General features: G+C 46.8%; 1 protein-coding gene across 1 annotated transcript in view; it reads right to left on the bottom strand.

Annotated features, from left to right (window-relative positions):
- The window catches only part of GNAO1 (G protein subunit alpha o1), a 141,015-nt gene that overhangs the window by 33,316 nt on the left and 87,398 nt on the right, over positions 1 to 20,301 (bottom strand). The window contains exons 4-5 of the mRNA XM_075325429.1: positions 16,700 to 16,828; positions 6,149 to 6,278 (exon numbers count right to left, since the gene is read on the bottom strand). Coding sequence (XP_075181544.1) covers positions 6,149 to 6,278; positions 16,700 to 16,828 — 259 coding nt within the window. The remainder of the gene's footprint in view (positions 1 to 6,148; positions 6,279 to 16,699; positions 16,829 to 20,301) is intronic.

Genomic DNA, 20,301 nt, shown 5'->3' on the forward strand with positions numbered 1-20,301 from the left:
TGTTATCGAGGAGAGGGACCATCCAGCTTATCAAGGAAAGGGGCCATCCAGCTTGTTATCAAAGAGAGGGGCCATGCAGCTTATCGAGGAGAGGGACCATTTAGCTTGATATCGAGGAGAGGGGCCATCCAACTTATTATTGAGGAAAGGGGCCAGCCAGCTTGTTATCAAGGAGAGGGACCATTCAGCTTGTTATCGAAGAGAGGGGCCATCCAGCTTGTTATTAAGTAGATGGACTAATCAGCTTGTGATTGCGGAGAGGGACCATCCAGCTTGTTATCAGAGCAGAGTTACCGCTTCTCTGATGTTATGGGGGTCATTAGCACTCATGACATGGACAGATTTAAAGGCACTATCAATATGTATAGTGAGTAATATTTAGAGGTGTTAGAAAAAAAATATGCTTCATCCAGACAAAGTCTATTTCAGAGAAGCCCTTGTATATTTCAGCAAGACAATGGTAAACCATCTAATACATAGCTCACAACAGCATGGTTTTATGAAAGAATTTAGGTTCTGAAGCAGCTGCCTGTAGTCCAGACTTTTCACCAATAGGAAACTTTTCGCACAATAAAAAATGAAAAATCAGGCAAAAATAAGAGTCCGGACTGTGAAATAACGAGAATCCGACATCAGATAACAAGGGGACGGCATTCATCCCCCTAAATTCCAGCAGTTTTCTGCTCACTGCAAAGACTGTTGTAAAAAGATGGGAGGCTACACAATGGTGGATACGGCCCGGGCACAACTTTGATCTGTTGCTGCCATCAATTTTAAAAGGAGTTAATCTCTTTACGTGAAATGGAAAAATGTGCAACTTTCAACTTCTGATCTGTGTTTTGTCATTGGGGTTGTATGATTTTAATCCATGACTTGGCTCAAGAATGGACATTTTTTTTTTTGGGATCAAGAATGAACATGTGAACAACGCCATTGACTATAACTGGTAAGGCTGCTTTCACACATCCGGTTTTGCAGTGCGGCTCAATCCGGCTCAATCCAGCTCAAAACCTTATGCAACGGATGTGGCGAAAAAAACTGATCTGTTGCATAAAAGTTTTTCCATGCGGCCTGTCCGTTTTTTGACGGATGCGGCTTGATACTGAGCATGTGCAGTGCAAAAAAACGCATCCGGCGTCCATAGGCTTGCATTGTAAATCGCACCGGATCCGGCGCGATGCGGCTTTTTGCTGCACAAAAAACGTGCCAGGCAACGTGCCACTCAGCAAAAACCGGATGTGTGAAAGAGGCCTAAGTGTTCAATCCGGGAAAAACAAGGATAGAGCATGTTCGTAAAATACAGAGGTCTGAATGAGGCCTTACTCGTTCTGCATACATTTCAGTGGGCAGCACATAATGTTTCATTAGATTAGGATCAATGTGCAATTTTTTGGGGTGTCCTTTCTGTGACTCCAGCCAAAGGGAGCTTTTTTTTTGCCTTTTTTTCCCCCAAAACCCCATTGAAATGATATCACCTACATAGTTATATGTGTGTGTGTTGTGTATGTATATACAGCGAGTCAAATAAGTATTGAACACCAATAATTTTCTAAGTAAATGTATTTCTAAAGATGCAATTGACATGAAATTCTCACTAGATGTCGGTAACAAGCCGTCTAATCCACACAGGCAAAGAAATCAAATCACATATGTCCATAAATTAAATTATGTGTAATAATGAGGGTGACAAGGGAAAAAACACATTCAGAAAGAGAGAAAAGAAAAGTCATGACACCAGCTGAAATCTATCACTAATTAGAAAGCAAAGTGTCTCATTACCAAGGAGCCACACAAGAAACATCTCATGGTGGGTAAAAGCAGTGAGTTGTCTCAAGACCTTCACAACCTTGTTTCAAAACATACTGATGGAATTGTTAAAAACTTTCTAAACTATGTGAAAAGGGAAAAAGAGGGCACCACTGGATGAAAGGGATCTACCCCACACATCCCAAAAGTGACAGTAGATAAAACAGAAAAATGTAGGGGATCTACTGTAAAAATCAGCGTGAATTAATTTGATTTACTTACACGTAAGTCAGATACAAAATATGTATAAAAACTGTTAAAAAAGCCCAAAGGCTGTAAAGAAAAGACTGAAAGTTTATGATAGAGCTTCAGTCTACCCTGTCTGTTTCCAATAGGGAAGTCCCATAACAATTAATAGAATACAGAGATAGTGAAGATTGTACTAGAATTAGAATTGGAACACAGCGCAAAGAAAAAAGACAAATAATACTATCAATAAGGGGCTAGACAAACTCAAATAAATATATATGCTCAGAATAGCAATAGCTGTGCTCTCCTGTGTGAAAAGCTAATGAGCCAAGGTGAAAAACACACATTTGTTTGTACAAGGCAAGAATATAAACCTACTACTCGTACAGCAGGAATAACTGCAAAGAGTCAGATGTAAGGCATAAGCAGCAACCTGTATAAAAAAATGATTGAGAGGACAGGAAGGGGAAATGCACACCCAAAACGTTTCGCCTTTAAGTGTGTGGCTTCATCAGGGGCTCGGAAGTGCAGTGTGAGGTGGCTCATGGCATGTTGTATATATGTACAATAATGATATATAATTGTTACTTGCCGGGGACAGCAGCGTGCATTGGAGCCTCCATATTTATTCTTACATGATAGGATGATATCAATAAAGTTGATTATGACAAAGATTAATGAGCATACGCATACCGGAAGTGTAAATAGACTGAATGATCACTAGTGCGCATGCGTAGGAGTTGGACATGAAAACATATAATTACTACTTTTACATTACATTTAGTGCTTCTACACAATCATAATAGCAGCACCTATCACCTAAGGGTACTTTCACACTTGCGTTGGTTTTTTTTTGGCGCAATCCGCTGTCTTGGGAAACAGCGGAATCCGTTAACGGATTCCGTTGTTTCCCATAGACTTGCATTGATGACGGATTGTACCAAAAGTACCTGCGTTGCTTCCGTTGGCCGATGCTCCGTTGCTTCCGCCGAGCGGAAGCAACGCAGAATGTAACGTTAAATGCTGACGTCAAAATGACGCCAACCAACGGATTCCGTTGGTTCCGTTAAAATTTATAATGGTTCCCTATGGTAGCGGATTCCGTTGCTAAGTGCTTAACAACGGAATCCGCTGCTGGATTCCGCTAATCTCTACTGAGCATGCCCAGAATGAAAAAAAATGAAAAAAGAAATAAAACAGAGCCGACGGATTCCATTAGACGGACGCCTAACGGACGCCAAACGGATGCAACGGTCCGTTATTTCACAGGAATCAGCTAACGGATTCCTGTGAAATAACGGACCTGTTGCATCCGTTGACACCACAAAAATAACGGATGCGTCAAAACGACGCAGCAACGGACCCAGCGGATTCAACCCAACACAAGTGTGAAACTAGCCTAACATATAAAGCTGAGTGTATGTGTGTGTATGTGTGTATATGTATGCATGTCCGCTAAAGGAATCCACACCGTCTCATTTACAATCACAAAATTTTGCACAGACGCCTCATGTGAACCAGGGAACATCAGACTATATTTTGACGAGAAAATTTAACCCTGTGCTTTACAGTTACTCTCCAAAAACCTGCCTCCATTAAAGTCAATGGAGCCGAGAGCTATTAGGTTATTAATAGGAGCTGTGAGTGGTTGCTATAGGAACACAATAAATTGTTAGTATAAGAGATAATATGTGTGAGGTAATATGTTGGAGGGAAGACTGATAGAGACAGAAAGAGAGAGACAGACAGACATAGACACAGACAAAGTAAGGGGCAGACAGGGAAAGAGACAGAGAGACAGACAGAGACAGGGAAAGAGATAGAGAGAGACAAACAGAGACAGGGAAAGAGAGAGAGAGACGGACAGGGAAAGAGACAGTCAAAGAGACAGACAGTGGCAGACGGACAGTCAAAGAGACAGAGGTAGACAGACACAGACAGGGAAAGAGACACACACAGAGACAGACACACAGAGACAGTTACTATCCCGGGCAACGCCTGGGTACTACAGCTAGTTAGTACATAAGGTTTCATTAACACATGCGTGTAAGCATTTATCAATAATCTTACACATGCGCTGGAAGAGAATTTCTGAATTTCTGCAACCTAGCAAACTGGTGATGTGTTCAATACCTTTTTCACACACATTATATTTTATATATATATATATATATATATATATAATACACATACAGTATATATACACACACACACACGTATATATCTACTGACGTGGGAAGGCTACTGTAAGAGAGACAAAAGCCTGTGACCGCTGCAGGAGCAGGAGATCCATGAACACTGCGTCCCCACAGACACTGTATTATTACATTCAATTTATATTGAATTATTAAGTGACTGCTAAAGAGACATTACCGGCAGAGGACGGATTTCCACACACGGTAGGTGCTGGGAAATACCAGATCATCTACTACTGCCCTAAATCAGCAGCAATGGAGATAATGTAACTAGGGAGACTCCTGAGAACATCAGTGCTTTTTGCTCAGGTTTTTGGTCTTTTTTGCTGATAACCTCACCATTATGTCTTGAAAAAAATAAATTGCATGAAAATAGATTGATTTATTTTTTTCACCAAGATGTAATAAATTCGATTGATGGCTAACACGTTTGTGGTTATTTGTGGTTATGCCGTCTTTCTGTGACCGCCATACATGTGACACAATATTAAATATATACAGCAACGATTATTTCATTTCTCCTGAATTTATAGAAGTTGCACAAAAGTAACCAGTCATTAGGTGAAATCATTAGGACGTGCAAGACGCTGGATGCGGACCATTGCCTCAGGCCGGTGTGCAGTATTTAAAGGGGTTGTTCCCTTATTTATTATGCATTGCTTATACAGCGCCATCATATTCCACCGCACTTTACAGACATAATCAGCGCTGTCACCATTGGGGCTCACAATCTAAATTCCCTATTCAGATGTCTTTTATACAAACTCCTCGCAGATGTTGTTCTTAATGGGATGTGAACACAAACCAGCCCTGCAAGACTGCAGTGCTAACCACTGAGCCACCGTGTACAGCATCAAACACTAAGCCGCCGTGTACAGTGCCAACCACTAAGCCACCTTGTATACTGCCAACCACTGAGCCACCATGTACAGTGCCAACCACTGAGCCACCGTGTACAGTACCAACCACTGAGCCACCGTGTACAGTGCTAACCACTGAGCCACCGTGTGAAGTGCTAACCAGCCACCATGTACAGCAGCAACCACTAAGCCACCATGTACAGCAGCAACCACTAAGCCACCTTGTATACTGCTAACCACTGAGCCACCATGTACAGTGCCAACCACTGAGTCACTGTGTACAACCGCTGAGCCACCGTGTAGTGTTAACCACTGAGCCACCGTGTACAGTGATAACCACTGAGCCACTGTGTGAAGTGCTAACCAATGAGCCACCGTGAAGTGCCAACTAAGCCACCATGTACAGCGCCAACCACTGAGCCACTGTGTAGAATGCGAACCACAGCGCCAGAGTGTATAGTGCCAACCACTGAGCCACCGTGCCAACCACTGAGAAACTGTACAGTGCCAACCACTGAGCCACCGTTTACAGTGTCAACCACTGAGACACCTTGTACAGTGCCAACCACTGAGTCACTGTGTACAGTGCCAACCACTGAGCCACCGTTTACAGTGTCAACCACTGAGACACCTTGTACAGTGCCAACCACTGAGTCACCGTGTACAGTGCCAACCACCGAGCTACCGTGTACAGTGTCAACCACCAAGCCACCGTGTACAGTGCCAACCACAGAGCCACCGTGTACAGTGCCAACCACCGAGCCACCATCTACAGTGCTAACCACTTAGCCACAATGCTGCAATTTCAACTACATTTCTCCGCATGGGAACACCCCGCTAGAGCTGCTGAGCTCTCTGGTTAGGTCCCATGCTGTCAGGGAGGTGTGGCGCTGCTGTCATGCACCGGCACAGTGGTGGAGACTTGCCGGTGTTACTGGAGAAGGTGAGAACATTGTGGTTTGTTTGTTTTTACAGGAAACTGCAGTCAGTGGAGAAATATGATTGAAAAGGAACAACCCCTTTAAGTCAATCCTGAAGCTGCTAACAGACCCAAAATTATATATTTTCAATTAAACTTCTATAACATCTAACACTTACCGTGGTCTCATCTTCATGAAGGACCTGATCGTACCCGCTGAGGGCCACGCAAAAGATGATCGCTGTCACGTCTTCAAAACAGTGAATCCACTTCTTCCGTTCTGATCGCTGTCCCCCGACATCAAACAGCCTAAAGAGGGGGGTCAAAAAAACTCATTGAAAAAAAAATATATCTTTTGGCCACTAGAGGGCAGCAGCGCCTATGCTAAGTGAAGGTCAAGAACAATCACACATCATACTTTGTTCTACCATTACTGTGATGGGTTAATCTTGCCTCCTTTTTTCTACAAAGTGCAGAAGGGAAGATAATTTAGGAGACGTTTAGGATCATTTAATGTGTCGGGCGACGATGATTACACCCAGCTAATGACACATATACTATGTCTGATGGCACAAATCCTGCTTGAAAGGCGCAGTCTCCATATATTACAAAACTGGCAAAACCTCTGGAACCCAAATCATCTTTCCTCGGGGGGGAGGGGGGCGGGGATATTTTTGGGGGCGAATATTGAATCAGGAACACATTTTTTTTTAACTTCCATCTAACAGTGCTAATAAGATATATACATATAGTGCTTTGAAAAATAATTCATACCCATGAGGTTTTCCACTCACAAAAATAAATGTATTTTATTGGGATTTTATGTGATATACCATCACTAAAGTAGCAAGCATTTGTGAAGTGTAAAGGACATGATACATGGTTTTCTAAATATTAAACAAATATAAATCTGAAAATTGTGACGTGAATTTGTATTCAACCCCCTGTAGTTGGATATGCCTAAATAAAACCCCGAGTGACCAATTGTCTCCACAGGTCACCTAAATATTAAACTACGTCCACCTGTGTATACGTTATTCTCACTATAACTACAGCTGATGTGTGAAGGCCGCACAGGTTTATTTGAGAACATTATGGATGAAACCGCATCATGAAAACCAAGGAACACACCAGACAGGTCAGGGATAAAGTTGTGGAGAACAGTAAAGCAGGGTTAGGTTATAAAAAAAGACCCCAAAAAACAGCCCAAGCATCAAACATCTCACGTAGTACTGTTCAATCCATAATCCAAACATGGAAGAAGTACGGCACAACTGGAACCTACCAAGACATGGCCGTCCACCTAACCTGACATCTCAAGCAAGGAAAACACTGATTAGAGAAGAAGCCAAGAGGTTCATGGTCACTGGAGGATCCACAGAGATCCACAGCTCAGGTAGAAGAATCTGTCCACAGGAAAACTAATAGTCGTATACACCACATACCTGGCCTTTATGGAAGAGTAACAAAAAGAAAGACATTTTTGAAAGCAAGTCAAAAGAAATCCCGTTTTCAGTTTGTAAAAAGCCAGAATATTGTGAGAGATTGGTGAGGACCCAGAGGTTACGGTGTACATCAGCACAAATGACAAAGTTAGAGGTAGATGGAAGGTCCTTAAATATGATTTTAGTGAATTAGGCTGTAAGCTGAAGGCAAGGCTCTTGAAGGTGGTGGTTTCTAAAATACTGCCTGTATCATGTACCACACAAGTGAGATTATTGGGAGGGGCTGGTGAAGACCCAATGGTCATGGTGCACATCAGCACAAATGACAAAGTTAGAGGTAGGTGGAAGATCCTTAAATATGATTTCAGTGAATTAGGCTGTAAGCTGACGGCAAGGACCTTGAAGGTGGTGTTTTATAAAATACTACATGTACCACGTGCCATGCCAGAAAGTTAGTGGGAGCTTAGAGAAGTAAATAAGTAGCTCTCAGGAGTTGGTGTATGAAAGAGGGTTTTGGATTTCTGGAGAACTAAGCCAACTTTTCTGTTGGCTACAGACTCTACGCTAGGGATGGGCTGCACCTCAATGGCATAGGTGCAGCTGTGCTGGGGTAAAAATGGGGTGAAAATGGCTACAAAGTTGGAGGAACATGTAAACTAGGGACTGGGGGGAGGGCAATTACTGTACAGGAGGGGACGATAGTGCAGATGGGCATAAGTTATGAATTTGGTGGGGGAGGGTTGGGAGAGTCAATACACTAAGCAAGAACAGAGAAATATATAAAGTGCATTTCAACTAGTACCAGAAGCCTCACCAACAAGATGGTGGAATTAGAATGAATATCGTTGGAAAAAAAATGATGATATCGTGACGATAACGGAGACTTGGCTGGACGAGGGCTGTTAATTTACAGGGATACAATCTGTTCAGGAATGACCGCACAAATAAGTGAGGGGGAGGTGTGTTTATATGTAAAATCTTCCCTAAAACCCATCCTATGCAATAATATATATATGAGGCTAATGAAAATGTAGAATCTCTATGGGTGGAGATAAGTGGAGGGAGAAAGAAAAATAAAATACTGATAGCGCTTTGTTATAAGTCTCCAAATATAATGTAAACGGGAGGAAAATATCCTCAGTCAGCAAAGAGATGAAACAGTGAATCAAGTCATTATTATGGGGGACTTCAACTACCCTGAAATAAATTAGGGAGCAGAAACCTTCAGGTCCAGCAAAGGAAACAGGTTTTTCACAACATTGAAAAACCATTACCTTTCAGAACTGGTTCAAGACCCAATAAAAAGGGGGGCACTGGTAGACCTAATATTAACCAATAGGCCGGACGGTATATCAAATATACAAGTTAGGGGTCACTTGATGAAACCTATGCACCAAGTGCAAAGCCTATCAAAAATTGAAAGGAGAGATTGCAATACACCCTGGAATACACATAGAGGATGGCCTCAGAAAACATTTTTTCCCCATTTATAAGGAGCGAGACTCCTAGACTGGTAAAGCGTATGCACTATGTCCAAGGGCTGACAAAAATTATAAGGAGGATCTCCAATACGCCCTGGAAGACACGTAGAGTAGGACCTCAGAAAACATTTACCTTTAGAAGGAGTGGGACTTCTGCGACCAACAACAAGGAGTCCTTGAGGCCACTACTCAAGGTAGCTATTACTCATAATTTTTAGAGGGCCGTCAGGCGACCCTCAATCAATTTTTAGAGGGCCATCAAGGGACCTCAATTTTTATAGTGTCATCAGGCGACCCTCACTGAATTTTGAGAGGGCCATCAGAGGCAGTGGGGTGGCCAGAGGGAGAAGGCAGGCAACTGTTTCCCAAACAAACCATACGCTCAGGTTCCTTGGTCACGGGGTTAGGTATTCCCCAGTTTGGCGCTTTGTTTAAATAAAGTGGGAACGATCTGTGCCGTACCAAGATCAGAAGGGGCCTGAACATTATCAGCCTGTCCACCATCAGCATGCTCAGGCACATGTCATCAAAGCACCCGACTAGGTGGGCTGTACACCTGGGTCCACAATCAGTGTCTTCAGGTGACACCACTACCTCTTCCCTTGTGCTACGTGCTTCCCAAACCCCTCTACAGGATGTGGGCGAGGATGCCTCTCGCCCTGCACCTGTTGTTGCACATTCACAAGCACCGTCAACAACATTCTCCAATTCTTTGTTCCAGGTCAGCGTTTAGCTGTCCTTACCCCAGGCCTTGGAACGCAGATGTAAATACACAGTCACCCACCCCTCCACAGGTCCAAACACTAAACGGGCACATTTCCCGACTGCTTGACCTGGAAAAGTTGCATATCAGGCTTGTGGACACTGAGACTTTCTGCAACCTCATTGGCCTTCCCTCGCTTCTCGTTCCCCGGCCGCCCCTATTTTTCACAGATGTGCTGTCCCACCCATACATCAGCACATGTCCTATAACATCAAGCGTGCCCTCACCAACGCAGTTACTGGGAAGGTCCACTTAACCAACATGTGAACAACTATTTGTGGTCAAAATTGCTATATTTGCCTGATGGCACACTGGGTAAACCTTGTTGAGTCATACACTGGGACAGTACACATGCAACCAATGCCGAGGATTGTGGGCCCTAATTCTATCAGGGTTTCCCCCACCTACTACACCCCCTCCTTTTCCATCTCCAAACTGTTATCTCCGCGCACATCGTCCATATCAGTCACAAGCAGTAAGCACTGCCTCAGTGTAGCCTTCTCTCCAAATTTTTGGAGGGCTAAAAGCCGGCCCTCACTCAACTTTTGAAGGGCCTTCAGGCGTCCCTCACTCAAAAATTGAGGGTCATAAGTTAGCGCTAAAAAAATTACACCATACAGTTTTCAGTAAGGAGCCCAAAAAACATGGTCATCCATGAGACTTAACTTCCTATCCGAGGACAACACTCGAAGCAAGAGCATTGAGAATAGATAATGTTCCAGCCTCTTTTTCCACCACCACCCTGTCTTCCACACAGTCCAGTCTCCGTAGCCAACAGTCTGGACCACATAATCCTCAATCTGATCCTCCTTCCTCATACCATGGCAAATCCTAGGAGACAAGTGATCCCACACTTGGACACTCCGATGAGCAAGGTTTTACATTTCCATTGATTGATTGATTTCGGCCTCTCGCCCTGCACGTTTCAAGAGGGACATGAGAAGATTATGTGTAGTGATGCCCAAATATTTGAGCAGCCACGGTAAGAAGAAGACGAAGGTGTGCAACGGCAATTAGTGTCTCAAGCGGTCGATTATGAGACACATTTGCCAGCAAGTGATGTTGTTAAGTCAACAAGTCAGGAGAAGGACCAGAGTGCGAAAGTGGAAGACGAGGTGGTGGACGATGAAGTCACTCGCCCAACCTGGCAAAGTGACATGAAGAGCAGAGGTGGTGGGGTCAGCAGCACTGAAACTGGCAAGAAGAGGTAGTGGGGTGGCCCGAGGGAGAGTTATGCTCATACAACTCACAAAAGGGTAAAGATAACACACTAAAAACTGCAACTGACCTGCCGGTTCATGTACAGATTAGAGATCCCAACCTTACAGTCCCTAGTGCTTCCTGCCCTGACCACAGACTAAATGATGGCAACTAGGACCTATGCTGCCTGATTGGCCATCGAGCATACTTCCCGTTCCTCCTAAGGAACGAGAGGGCAGAGCAGAGTGCAAATTTACTACAGAAGGAAAGGTTTGCTGAAGTAGAAAGTGACCGCAGAGTGAGTAATACAAATAACAAATACAAAATAAAAGAAAGGTGAATATTGCTAAAGAATATAATGCTTACTTACTGACAACAAACAAAAGATAGGTGCAGTGTGGAAAACCTAAACAGCAGAGATAAATATCCTTGTTGGTCTCCACTGACTGGCAGAAACTAACAGCAATATGGCTGGACGTCAAAATGAGAATATCACCAGCAAGAAATATCAGCAGAAGCAAAGTATGTAAAGCTGCACCCGAAATGTGATTGGGCAGGCAAACAAGTACATGAATACAACTGTTACCCTAATAAAACCAAAGCAAGGATAAAAAAGTAAGCACCCAAATAAAAGGTGAATTTACTGAGATCCGACGGACTGAGAAGCCGACCACAGACTCAAGGGCTCGAATCCAGGCGCTTGACGGGGAGAAGGTGTGCCCAGAGCACCCTCACACGGCAAGTTCTCAGGGCAAAGGTTAGGTGTTCCTTTGAATACCAGCTACAACATATCTGTCGGTATTCTGGTCAGCATCCGCACCTAACCAATGAGAGGGCATGGATCTATGGCATCTGTGAGGTTCTCCAAAATTTTCAGGAGTCAACCCACATGATGAGCGGCGATGACACCAGACTCTGCATAATCATCCCGCTTCTGTGTCTACTCAAACGCTCGCTTCTCCAATTATAGATGAAACGTTTCATGTGGACCAGGTGGAGATGAAAAAAGTACAGTGCTATAACCTGACTGCTTGCCCTGGAAATGTTGCCATTTAGGTTGGTGGACTTTCCGCAACCTCATGGCGGCAGTACTCGATCCCCAACCACCACTATATTTGCCGGTGTGCCATCCCCGCTTTTCACCAGCAAGTGTTGCATAACATAGCCCATTCCCTGACCAATTCAGTTAGGTTGCAGAAGCAGTATACCTACAGATGGACTGTAAAGCAATATACCCTGCCTACATGCCTCTAATCCAAAACTATCCCTCCTCCAGCAGCTATCCATACATTGAATCGAGCTAACAGTGGAATTAATAGGGAATAGAATAGATGTCCTGAAAAGGAGTTTTGGCTTTATCTTGCAGCAGCAAGGTCTGTAAGGTTAGAATCCTTGTCTCTAATACACTATCCGTTCTCCAGCAGCTTGCCCTACACTAATTGCAGCTAAGGAGTGGTATTATTATAGAATAAAAAAGATCTGAATAAGCCCTAAAAAGGAATTTTGGGTTAACCAAGCAACAGCAAGGTCTGTAAGGTTAGAAGCCCTGTCTCTAATACACTAACCCTTCTCCAGCAGCTTGCCCTACACTAAATGCAGCTAAGGAGTGGTATTATTATTGAATAGAATAGATCTGAATTAGCCCTGAAAAGGAATTTTAGGTTAACGTAGCAGCAGCAAGGTCTGTAAGGCTAGAATCCCTGCCTACTTGCCTCTAATACACTATTCCTATTCCAGAAGTTACCCCTACACTAACTGCAGACTAAGGGCGATATTAGTATAGAATAGAATCTATTTCAATTGGTCCTGAAAAGGACTGATGGTTGAACGTTGCAGCAGCAGGTACTATAATGCTATAAGACATTGTCCATTCTCCACCAGAAACTCTCCCTACACTATTTCCGAGTACAGTGCGCCAATAATGGCGTCACCAGGTCTTATATTGACTTGATGATGCTATGTGGCCAGCCAATCACAGTAATGCCAGTAGCCAAAATGGCTACAGCATTACTGTGATTAGCAGGCAATCCCTACATGTATAGTAGTTGGCGCGGGGGCTCGAGCATGGTGCTCCATTAGCAAAATACTACGGTAAATTGAGATTCGCGTGTCTCAAGCACCCCAAAGCTTGGTCGGGTACCGAGTAGTGTTGAGTACGCTCGCCCATCACTAGGGATGAGGCATTAATTATACAAAATTAAAAATTCTGTAAAAAGCAAATCAAGGCAGCAAATATTGAGACAGAGAGATTCATTGCCGAAGAAAGTAAAAATAATCCAAAAATATTCTTCAACTATATATACAGTAAGAAACTCAAATATGATAGTGTTGGCCCCCTCAAAACTAGTCTGGGTGAAATGGTGGACGAGGATGAGGGAAAGGTCAATCTGCTAAATTTAATCTCCTCTGTGGGTAAATTCTTTAAGGGTTTCCCAAGACATGCTAGCCTGGAGTATCTCAAGAAGAATAATCTCCTGACCAAGTATCAACATGGGCTTATGAAAGATCGGTCCTGTGAAACTAATCTGATCAGCTTCTATGAGGAGGTACGTTCCAGGCTGGACCAGGGAAATGCAGTTGATGTTGTCTATATGGACTTTTCAAAGGTGTTTGATTCTGTGCCACACAAAATGTTGATACATAAACTGGTAATAATGGGAATAAATTGGCTACGAACTGGCTCAGTGATGGGAAACAAAGGGTGGTTCCTATTGGAGCACACTCAGACTGAGTAAGTTAACAGTTGATGATCACAGGGGTCAGCATTGTGCCCTCTTCTTATTAAAATATTCATTAATGAACTTGCAGGGAGTATACAGAGTAGAATTTAAATATTTACAGATGGTACTAATCTCTGCAAGATAATCAATACATAGGAGGATAATTTCATATTACAGAAGGAATTATGTAAGCTACAGGCTTGGGCTGAGAAACGGCAATTGAACTGTAATGTGGATAAATGCACTTGGACAGAGGACATAAATCAACTAGAGCAGGTGCATAGAGAAGAGCAACCAGGGATACTAAAGGAATGGGTGGACTGCAATAAGAAGATAAGTTATTAAACTTGTTTGGAAAAAACAAAGGCTTAGGGGTGATCTTATGATAGTTTACGAATATATGAGGGGACAGTACAGAGATCTTTGTAATGTTCTTTTACACCAAGGCTTATGACGCGGACAAAAGGGCATCCTCTACGTCTAGAGGGAAGTAGGTTTCATTATAATCACAGAAGCAGATTCTTTACTGTAAGAGCAGTGAGACTATGTAACTCTCTGCCACACGATGTTGTAATGGTTGATTCACTATTAAAATTCTAGAGAGGACTGGAAGACTTTCTTAAAATATAATATTACAGGTTATGTGCCCTAGATTCTGTGATGGGGCGCTGATCCAGGGAATTAGTCTGACTGCCGTATGTGAAGTCGGGAAGGAATTTTTCCCCTAATATGGAGCTTTGCGTCTGTCTCATGGGGTTTTTGCCTTCCTCTGGATTAATATGTTAGTTTTTACATGTTGATCTAGATGGACTTAAGTCTGCATTCAACCTTAAAACTATGAACATATGCAGGGGACACACCCAGCAGGAGGAAGAAGATGCCTTGCTCAGATGAGACCAACGTAGCATAGAAAACTAACATTGCACATCACCCTGAAAACACCATTCCCACCGTCACACATGGTGGTGGCAGGACATGCTGTGGGGAGACTTTTCTTCAGCAGGGGCAGGGAAGCTGATCAGAGTTAATGAAAAGATAGATGGAGCTAAATACAGGGAAATCCTGGCGGAAACCTGCAAAAGACTTGAGACTGGGGGTGTCATTTCTTTAACACTTCATAAATATTTGCTCCTTAATATTGGTATATCTCATAAAATCGCAATTAAATATATTCATGTTTGTGGATGAAGCGTGAAAAAAATATGGAAAAGTTCAGAGGGTATGAATATTTTTTCAAGGCACTGTAGAGTTATAGTCTCAATAATATTTCATTGATGTGTATTTTTGAACATGTTAATCCATGCATGTGAAGGGAATATAAACTGTAAAACTTGAGTATGAAGCCTATATTCACTCCACGTGTGCACAAGGCCCGACCCACGCAGATGACACTGTACAGAGAGGGGGGTGTAGTAAGCTGTGACCTGCACAGATGACACTGTGCGGAGAGGGGGGAGAAGTAAGCTGTGACCTGCGCAGATGACACTGTGGAGAGGGGGGAGAAGTAAGCTGTGACCTGCGCAGATGTCACTGTGGAGAGAGGGGGGTGTAGTAAGCTGTGACCTGCACAGATGTCACTGTGGGGAGAGGAGGATGAAGTAAGCTGTGACCTGCGCAGATGACAATGTGGAGAGAGGGGGGAGAAGTAAGCTGTGACCTGCGCAGATGTCACTGTGGGGAGAGGGGATGAAGTAAGCTGTGACTTGCGCAGATGACACTGTGGGGAGAGGGGGATGAAGTAAGCTGTGACCTGCGCAGATGACAATGTGGGGAGAGGGGGCTGAAGTAAGCTGTGACTTGCGCAGATGACACTGTGTGGAGAGGGGGATGAAGTAAGCTGTGACCTGCGCACATGACACTGTGCGGAGAGGGGGATGAAGTAAGCTGTGACCTGTGCAGATGACACTGTGCGGAGAGGGGGATGAAGTAAGCTGTGACCTGCGCAGATGACACTGTGGGGAGAGGGGGATGAAGTAAGCTGTGACCTGTGCAGATGACACTGTGGAGAGGGGGGAGAAGTAAGCTGTGACCTGCGCAGATGACACTGTGGGGAGAGGGGGATGAAGTAAGCTGTGGCCTGCACAGATGACATTGTGGGGAGAGGGGGATGAAGTAAGCTGTGGCCTGTGCAGATGACACTGCGCGGAGAGGGGGATGAAGTAAGCTGTGACCTGCACAGATGACACTGTGGAGAGGGGGGAAAAGTAAGCTGTGACCTGCACAGATGACACTGTGGAGAGGGGGGAGAAGTAAGCTGTGACCTGCGCAGATGACACTGTGAGGAGAGGGGGATGAAGTAAGCTGTGGCCTGTGCAGATGACACTGTGGAGAGAGGGGGATGAAGTAAGCTGTGACCTGCGCAGATGACACTGTGGAGAGAGGGGGATGAAGTAAGCTGTGACCTGCGCTGATGACACTGTGGAGTGGGGGGGATGAAGTAAGCTGTGACCTATGCAGAGGAGACTGTGCAGAGAGAGGGATGAAGTAAGCTGTGACTTGTGCAGAGGAAACTATAGTGACAGGAGAATGAATTAAGCTAAGAGGTGTGCAGAGAGAGGGATGAAGTGAACTGTGACCTGTGCAGAGGACATTGTGTGGAGAGAGGGATGAAGTAAGCTGTAACTTGTGCAGAGGACGCTGTGCAGAGAGGGGAAATGAAATAAACTGTGACCTGAGGTGAGGTTTAGTGGTCACAGTGATTAATGGAAGATTTCAAGATTTTTATATATAAAGTGACATAAAATGCAAAGGAAAAAATATATGTCTATTTAGATTTATAGACTATTGCTCAACAGGACTCATAACACAAAAAGCACAAATAATAAATCTGACGCGAGCAGATTCTTTAGTAACAAATGTAGGGCCATAGGGCTAGTTTTGGCTGCGGCAAAGGTCACATGGCCAAAAATCGCTCTATGCAGCTATTAGATCGCATGTGAACGGGGTCGTACTGTGACCACTATGATACCAAGGACTGTAAGTCCCAAGAGTCGGACCCAGTAGGATATTTTGCATCTTGCTTGTCCCAATTGCAGTACCCCAGGACACAATGTGACCCCATGTGATGTACCAGCGATATCTGCCCGTGTGACCCGTGTGGCCTTAATCCCTCATCACTGACCGGAAGTGAAGGTTTTTGAAGGTGAAGTGGGTTTCTACAATGCCGGTGGTCTTCACTCTGGTCCGCAGAATGTCCTGCTCTGTAGGTTGGTAGTCGCCGGCTCCGATCCGATCTAAGCTGTCTAGGTAGCTGCAATGAGAAAAATACATTTCCGTTAGGACGTTTCATAGGGGAATATAAGGAGTTAAATATCAGCGTTATCACCTTTCTACTTAGTCTCATGAATTGAATATCCCCCGGGACGTCCCCATGTGACGGATATGGCTTGATGTATCCGGCAGCGCAGAGGCAGAGGTTTGTGAAGCAGGGATGGGATTCATTGATATCCAAGATACCTTATTATAAAAAATATTCTGTGTATTCGCCTGCAGGTGGCGCTGTTTCTACTCCAGTCCACAGTGTCACGCAGAGCGGAGCTGGGCGGCGGAGAGCAGATGTAGCAGAGCGGAGGTCTCCGGGCCTACATTTTTGTGCATGGTGAGACATTTCGATAATACAGTAAATGTCCTTACCGCCCTGACTACAAGTGACATTAAAGAACACAGTCTTCTTGGGAACTGCATTGCCAAATAAAAGGAGGGGTTTTAAAAAAATAAATACTTATGTCGCCCTTCACCGGTTTTGGGACTGAAGCCCCACGCCAGGTCGTCCGCTGCCTCGCTCACCCAGCCCTCCACCGGCTCCCCCACCCGCCCCTCCACCGGCTCCCCCACCCGCCCCTCCACCGACTCCCCCACCCGCCCCTCCACCGACTCCCCCACCCGCCCCTCCACCGACTCCCTCACCCGCCCCTCCACCGACTCCCTCACCCGCCCCTCCACCGGCTCCCCCACCCGCCCCTCCACCCGCCCCTCCACCGACTCCCCCACCCGCTCCTCCACCGACTCCCTCACCCGCCCCTCCACCGACTCCCTCACCCGCCCCTCCACCGACTCCCTCACCCGCCCCTCCACCGGCTCCCCCACCCGCCCCTCCACCCGCCCCTCCACCGACTCCCCCACCCGCTCCTCCACCGACTCCCTCACCCAGCCCTCCACCGACTCCCTCACCCGCCCCTCCACCGACTCCCTCACCCGCCCCTCCACCGACTCCCTCACCCGCCCCTCCACCGGCTCCCCCACCCGCCCCTCCACCCACCCCTCCACCGACTACCCCACCCGCTCCTCCACCGACTCCCTCACCCGGCCCTCCACCGGCTCCCTCACCCAGCCCTCCACCGGCTCCCTCACCCGGCCCCCCACCGGCTCCCTCACCCGCCCCTCCACTGGCTCCCTCACCCGCCCCTCCACTGGGTCCCTCACCCGCCCCTCCACCGGCTCCCTCACCCGGCCCTCCACCGACTCCCTCACCCGGCCCCCCACCGGCTCCCTCACCTGGCCCCCCACCGGCTCCCTCACCCGGCCCTCCACCGACTCCATCACCCGGCCCCCCACCGGCTCCCTCACCCGGCCCTCCACCGGCTCCCTCACCCGGCCCTCCACCGGCTCCCTCACTCGGCCCTCCACCGGCTCCCTCACCCGGCCCTCCACCGACTCCCTCACCCGGCCCTCCACCGACTCCATCACCCGGCCCTCCACCGACTCCATCACCCGGCCCTCCACCGACTCCATCACCCGGCCCTCCACCGACTCCATCACCCGGCCCTCCACCGACTCCATCACCCGGCCCTCCACCGACTCCATCACCCGGCCCTCCACCGACTCCCTCACCCGGCCCTCCACCGACTCCTTCACCCGGCCCTCCACCGACTCCCTCACCCGGCCCTCCACCGACTCCTTCACCCCCCCTCCACCGACCCCTTCACCCCCCCTCCACCGACTCCTTCACCCCCCCTCCACCGACTCCTTCACCCCGCCCTCCCCCGCCTTCCTCACTCCGTCCTCCCCCGCCTTGCTCACTCTGTTCCTCCCCAGGCTCGCTCACTCTGTTCCTCCCCAGGCTCGCTCACTCTGTTCCTCCCCAGGCTCGCTCACTCCGTCCCTCCCCAGGCTCGCTCACTTCGTCTCTCCCCAGCCTCGCTCACTCCGGCCCTCCCCAGGCTCGCTCACTTGTCCCTCCGCCGGCTCGCTCACTCCATCCCTTCCCTGGCTCGTTCACTCCATCTCTTCCCCCGCCTCGCTCACCTCGGCCCTCCCCCGCCTCGCTCACTCCGGCCCTCCCTAGGCTCGCTCACTCCGGCCCTTCATCGCCTCGCTCACTCCGGCCCTCGACAGGCTAGCTCACTCACTCCGTCCCTCCCCCGCCTCGCTCACTCCATCCCTCCCCTGCCTCGCTCACTTCGTCCCTCCCCGCCTCGCTCACTCCGTCCCTCTGCTGTCTCACTCACTCCATCCCTCCCCCGCCTCGCTCACTCTGTCCCTCTGCTGACTCGCTCACTCCGTCCCTCCTTCCCCAGTTATCTCTACCATTTTTAGAAAACCTAACGATCCTTGGACCTTAATGATGTCACGATAGAAGAGAAAACCGGAGTCGGAGGGACTAGGCAGAAAAGTGCAGAGCTAGGTAAAGTGAGGCGTGAGGAGAGGATAATGTTTTTCTTTCTTTTATAACCTCCCCCAGGTAAACCAAATTGACAGTCAGCTGCCGTTTTGCACAAATCAAATCTCCAAAAATTGGAGTTCCTGACCCTTCCGGATATCCGTGAAACTTGAAGCCAATTTTTCACCTTTGTACAGGACTCGTGATAAATATCTGATCGCAGGGATGCCGACTTATAACTAACAGGGTCACAGAGCCCCGGAGCGTGCGTCCTGCCGCTCCATTTATATTCTATAGGACAGAAAGCGAAAGGAGAGAACAAAGCTTGGCTGCTTCTGTCGGCCCCGTAGACATTGCAGTCATGCAGAAAGAACAGGCAGCTTGAGACATCGGTGAGAATCCCAGCTATTAAATATTTATCCCTTATCCTAAGTCATGAGTAGTTGTCTGAGGAATGTTCTGCTGTGCCGAATTCACTTGGACAAATCATCAAGATCCTATGCTGGCAGCTGCCTGTGTAATCACAGGTCAATGATGATCCAGTTGTGCTCGATTGGAGACAAGTCTGGAAATGCTGCAGGCCACGTTAGCACGTTTAGGTCACGAAGGCTCCTCATAGAAGCACGAACAACATGCGGCCTGCCACTACTGTGTTGAAAAGTGGTTCCTGGGACACTAAAGAAATCTCCACATTACTGGTTCCATGACCAAATCAATGTAACGCAGAGCTATAAGTGGACCTGGAGCTAGGACTATCAAGTCCGGCTACCCTACGTTATGCCACCACATGCCATAATCTAGGAAATAGGACTGGTGTGATGTTCCTTCATGGTGTTGCCCATTAGAAGAATGGCGATTAGTGATCCATTCTTCTACCGAGCAATCACATACCAAGGCTAAGGCCTCGTACACGGACTATACAAACCCTCTAAAGGCGTCTGTATGACAAAGGGCTACGAGACAGATGTCCAGTTATAGGTGTTCATTGTCCTCAAGCCACCAATCTCAAAGGCCATCAGGCAAGGGAGGCTGGAAGGAAGGTATGTCGTCAGCGATGAGTCCCACTTTGGTCTTGGACACGATGATGGCCTCATGACCAATTTCTGGCTACGTGGTTAACGCCA

The sequence above is a fragment of the Anomaloglossus baeobatrachus genome, chromosome 10 (assembly GCF_048569485.1).
Source record: "Anomaloglossus baeobatrachus isolate aAnoBae1 chromosome 10, aAnoBae1.hap1, whole genome shotgun sequence".
NCBI classification, from domain to species: domain Eukaryota; kingdom Metazoa; phylum Chordata; class Amphibia; order Anura; family Aromobatidae; genus Anomaloglossus; species Anomaloglossus baeobatrachus.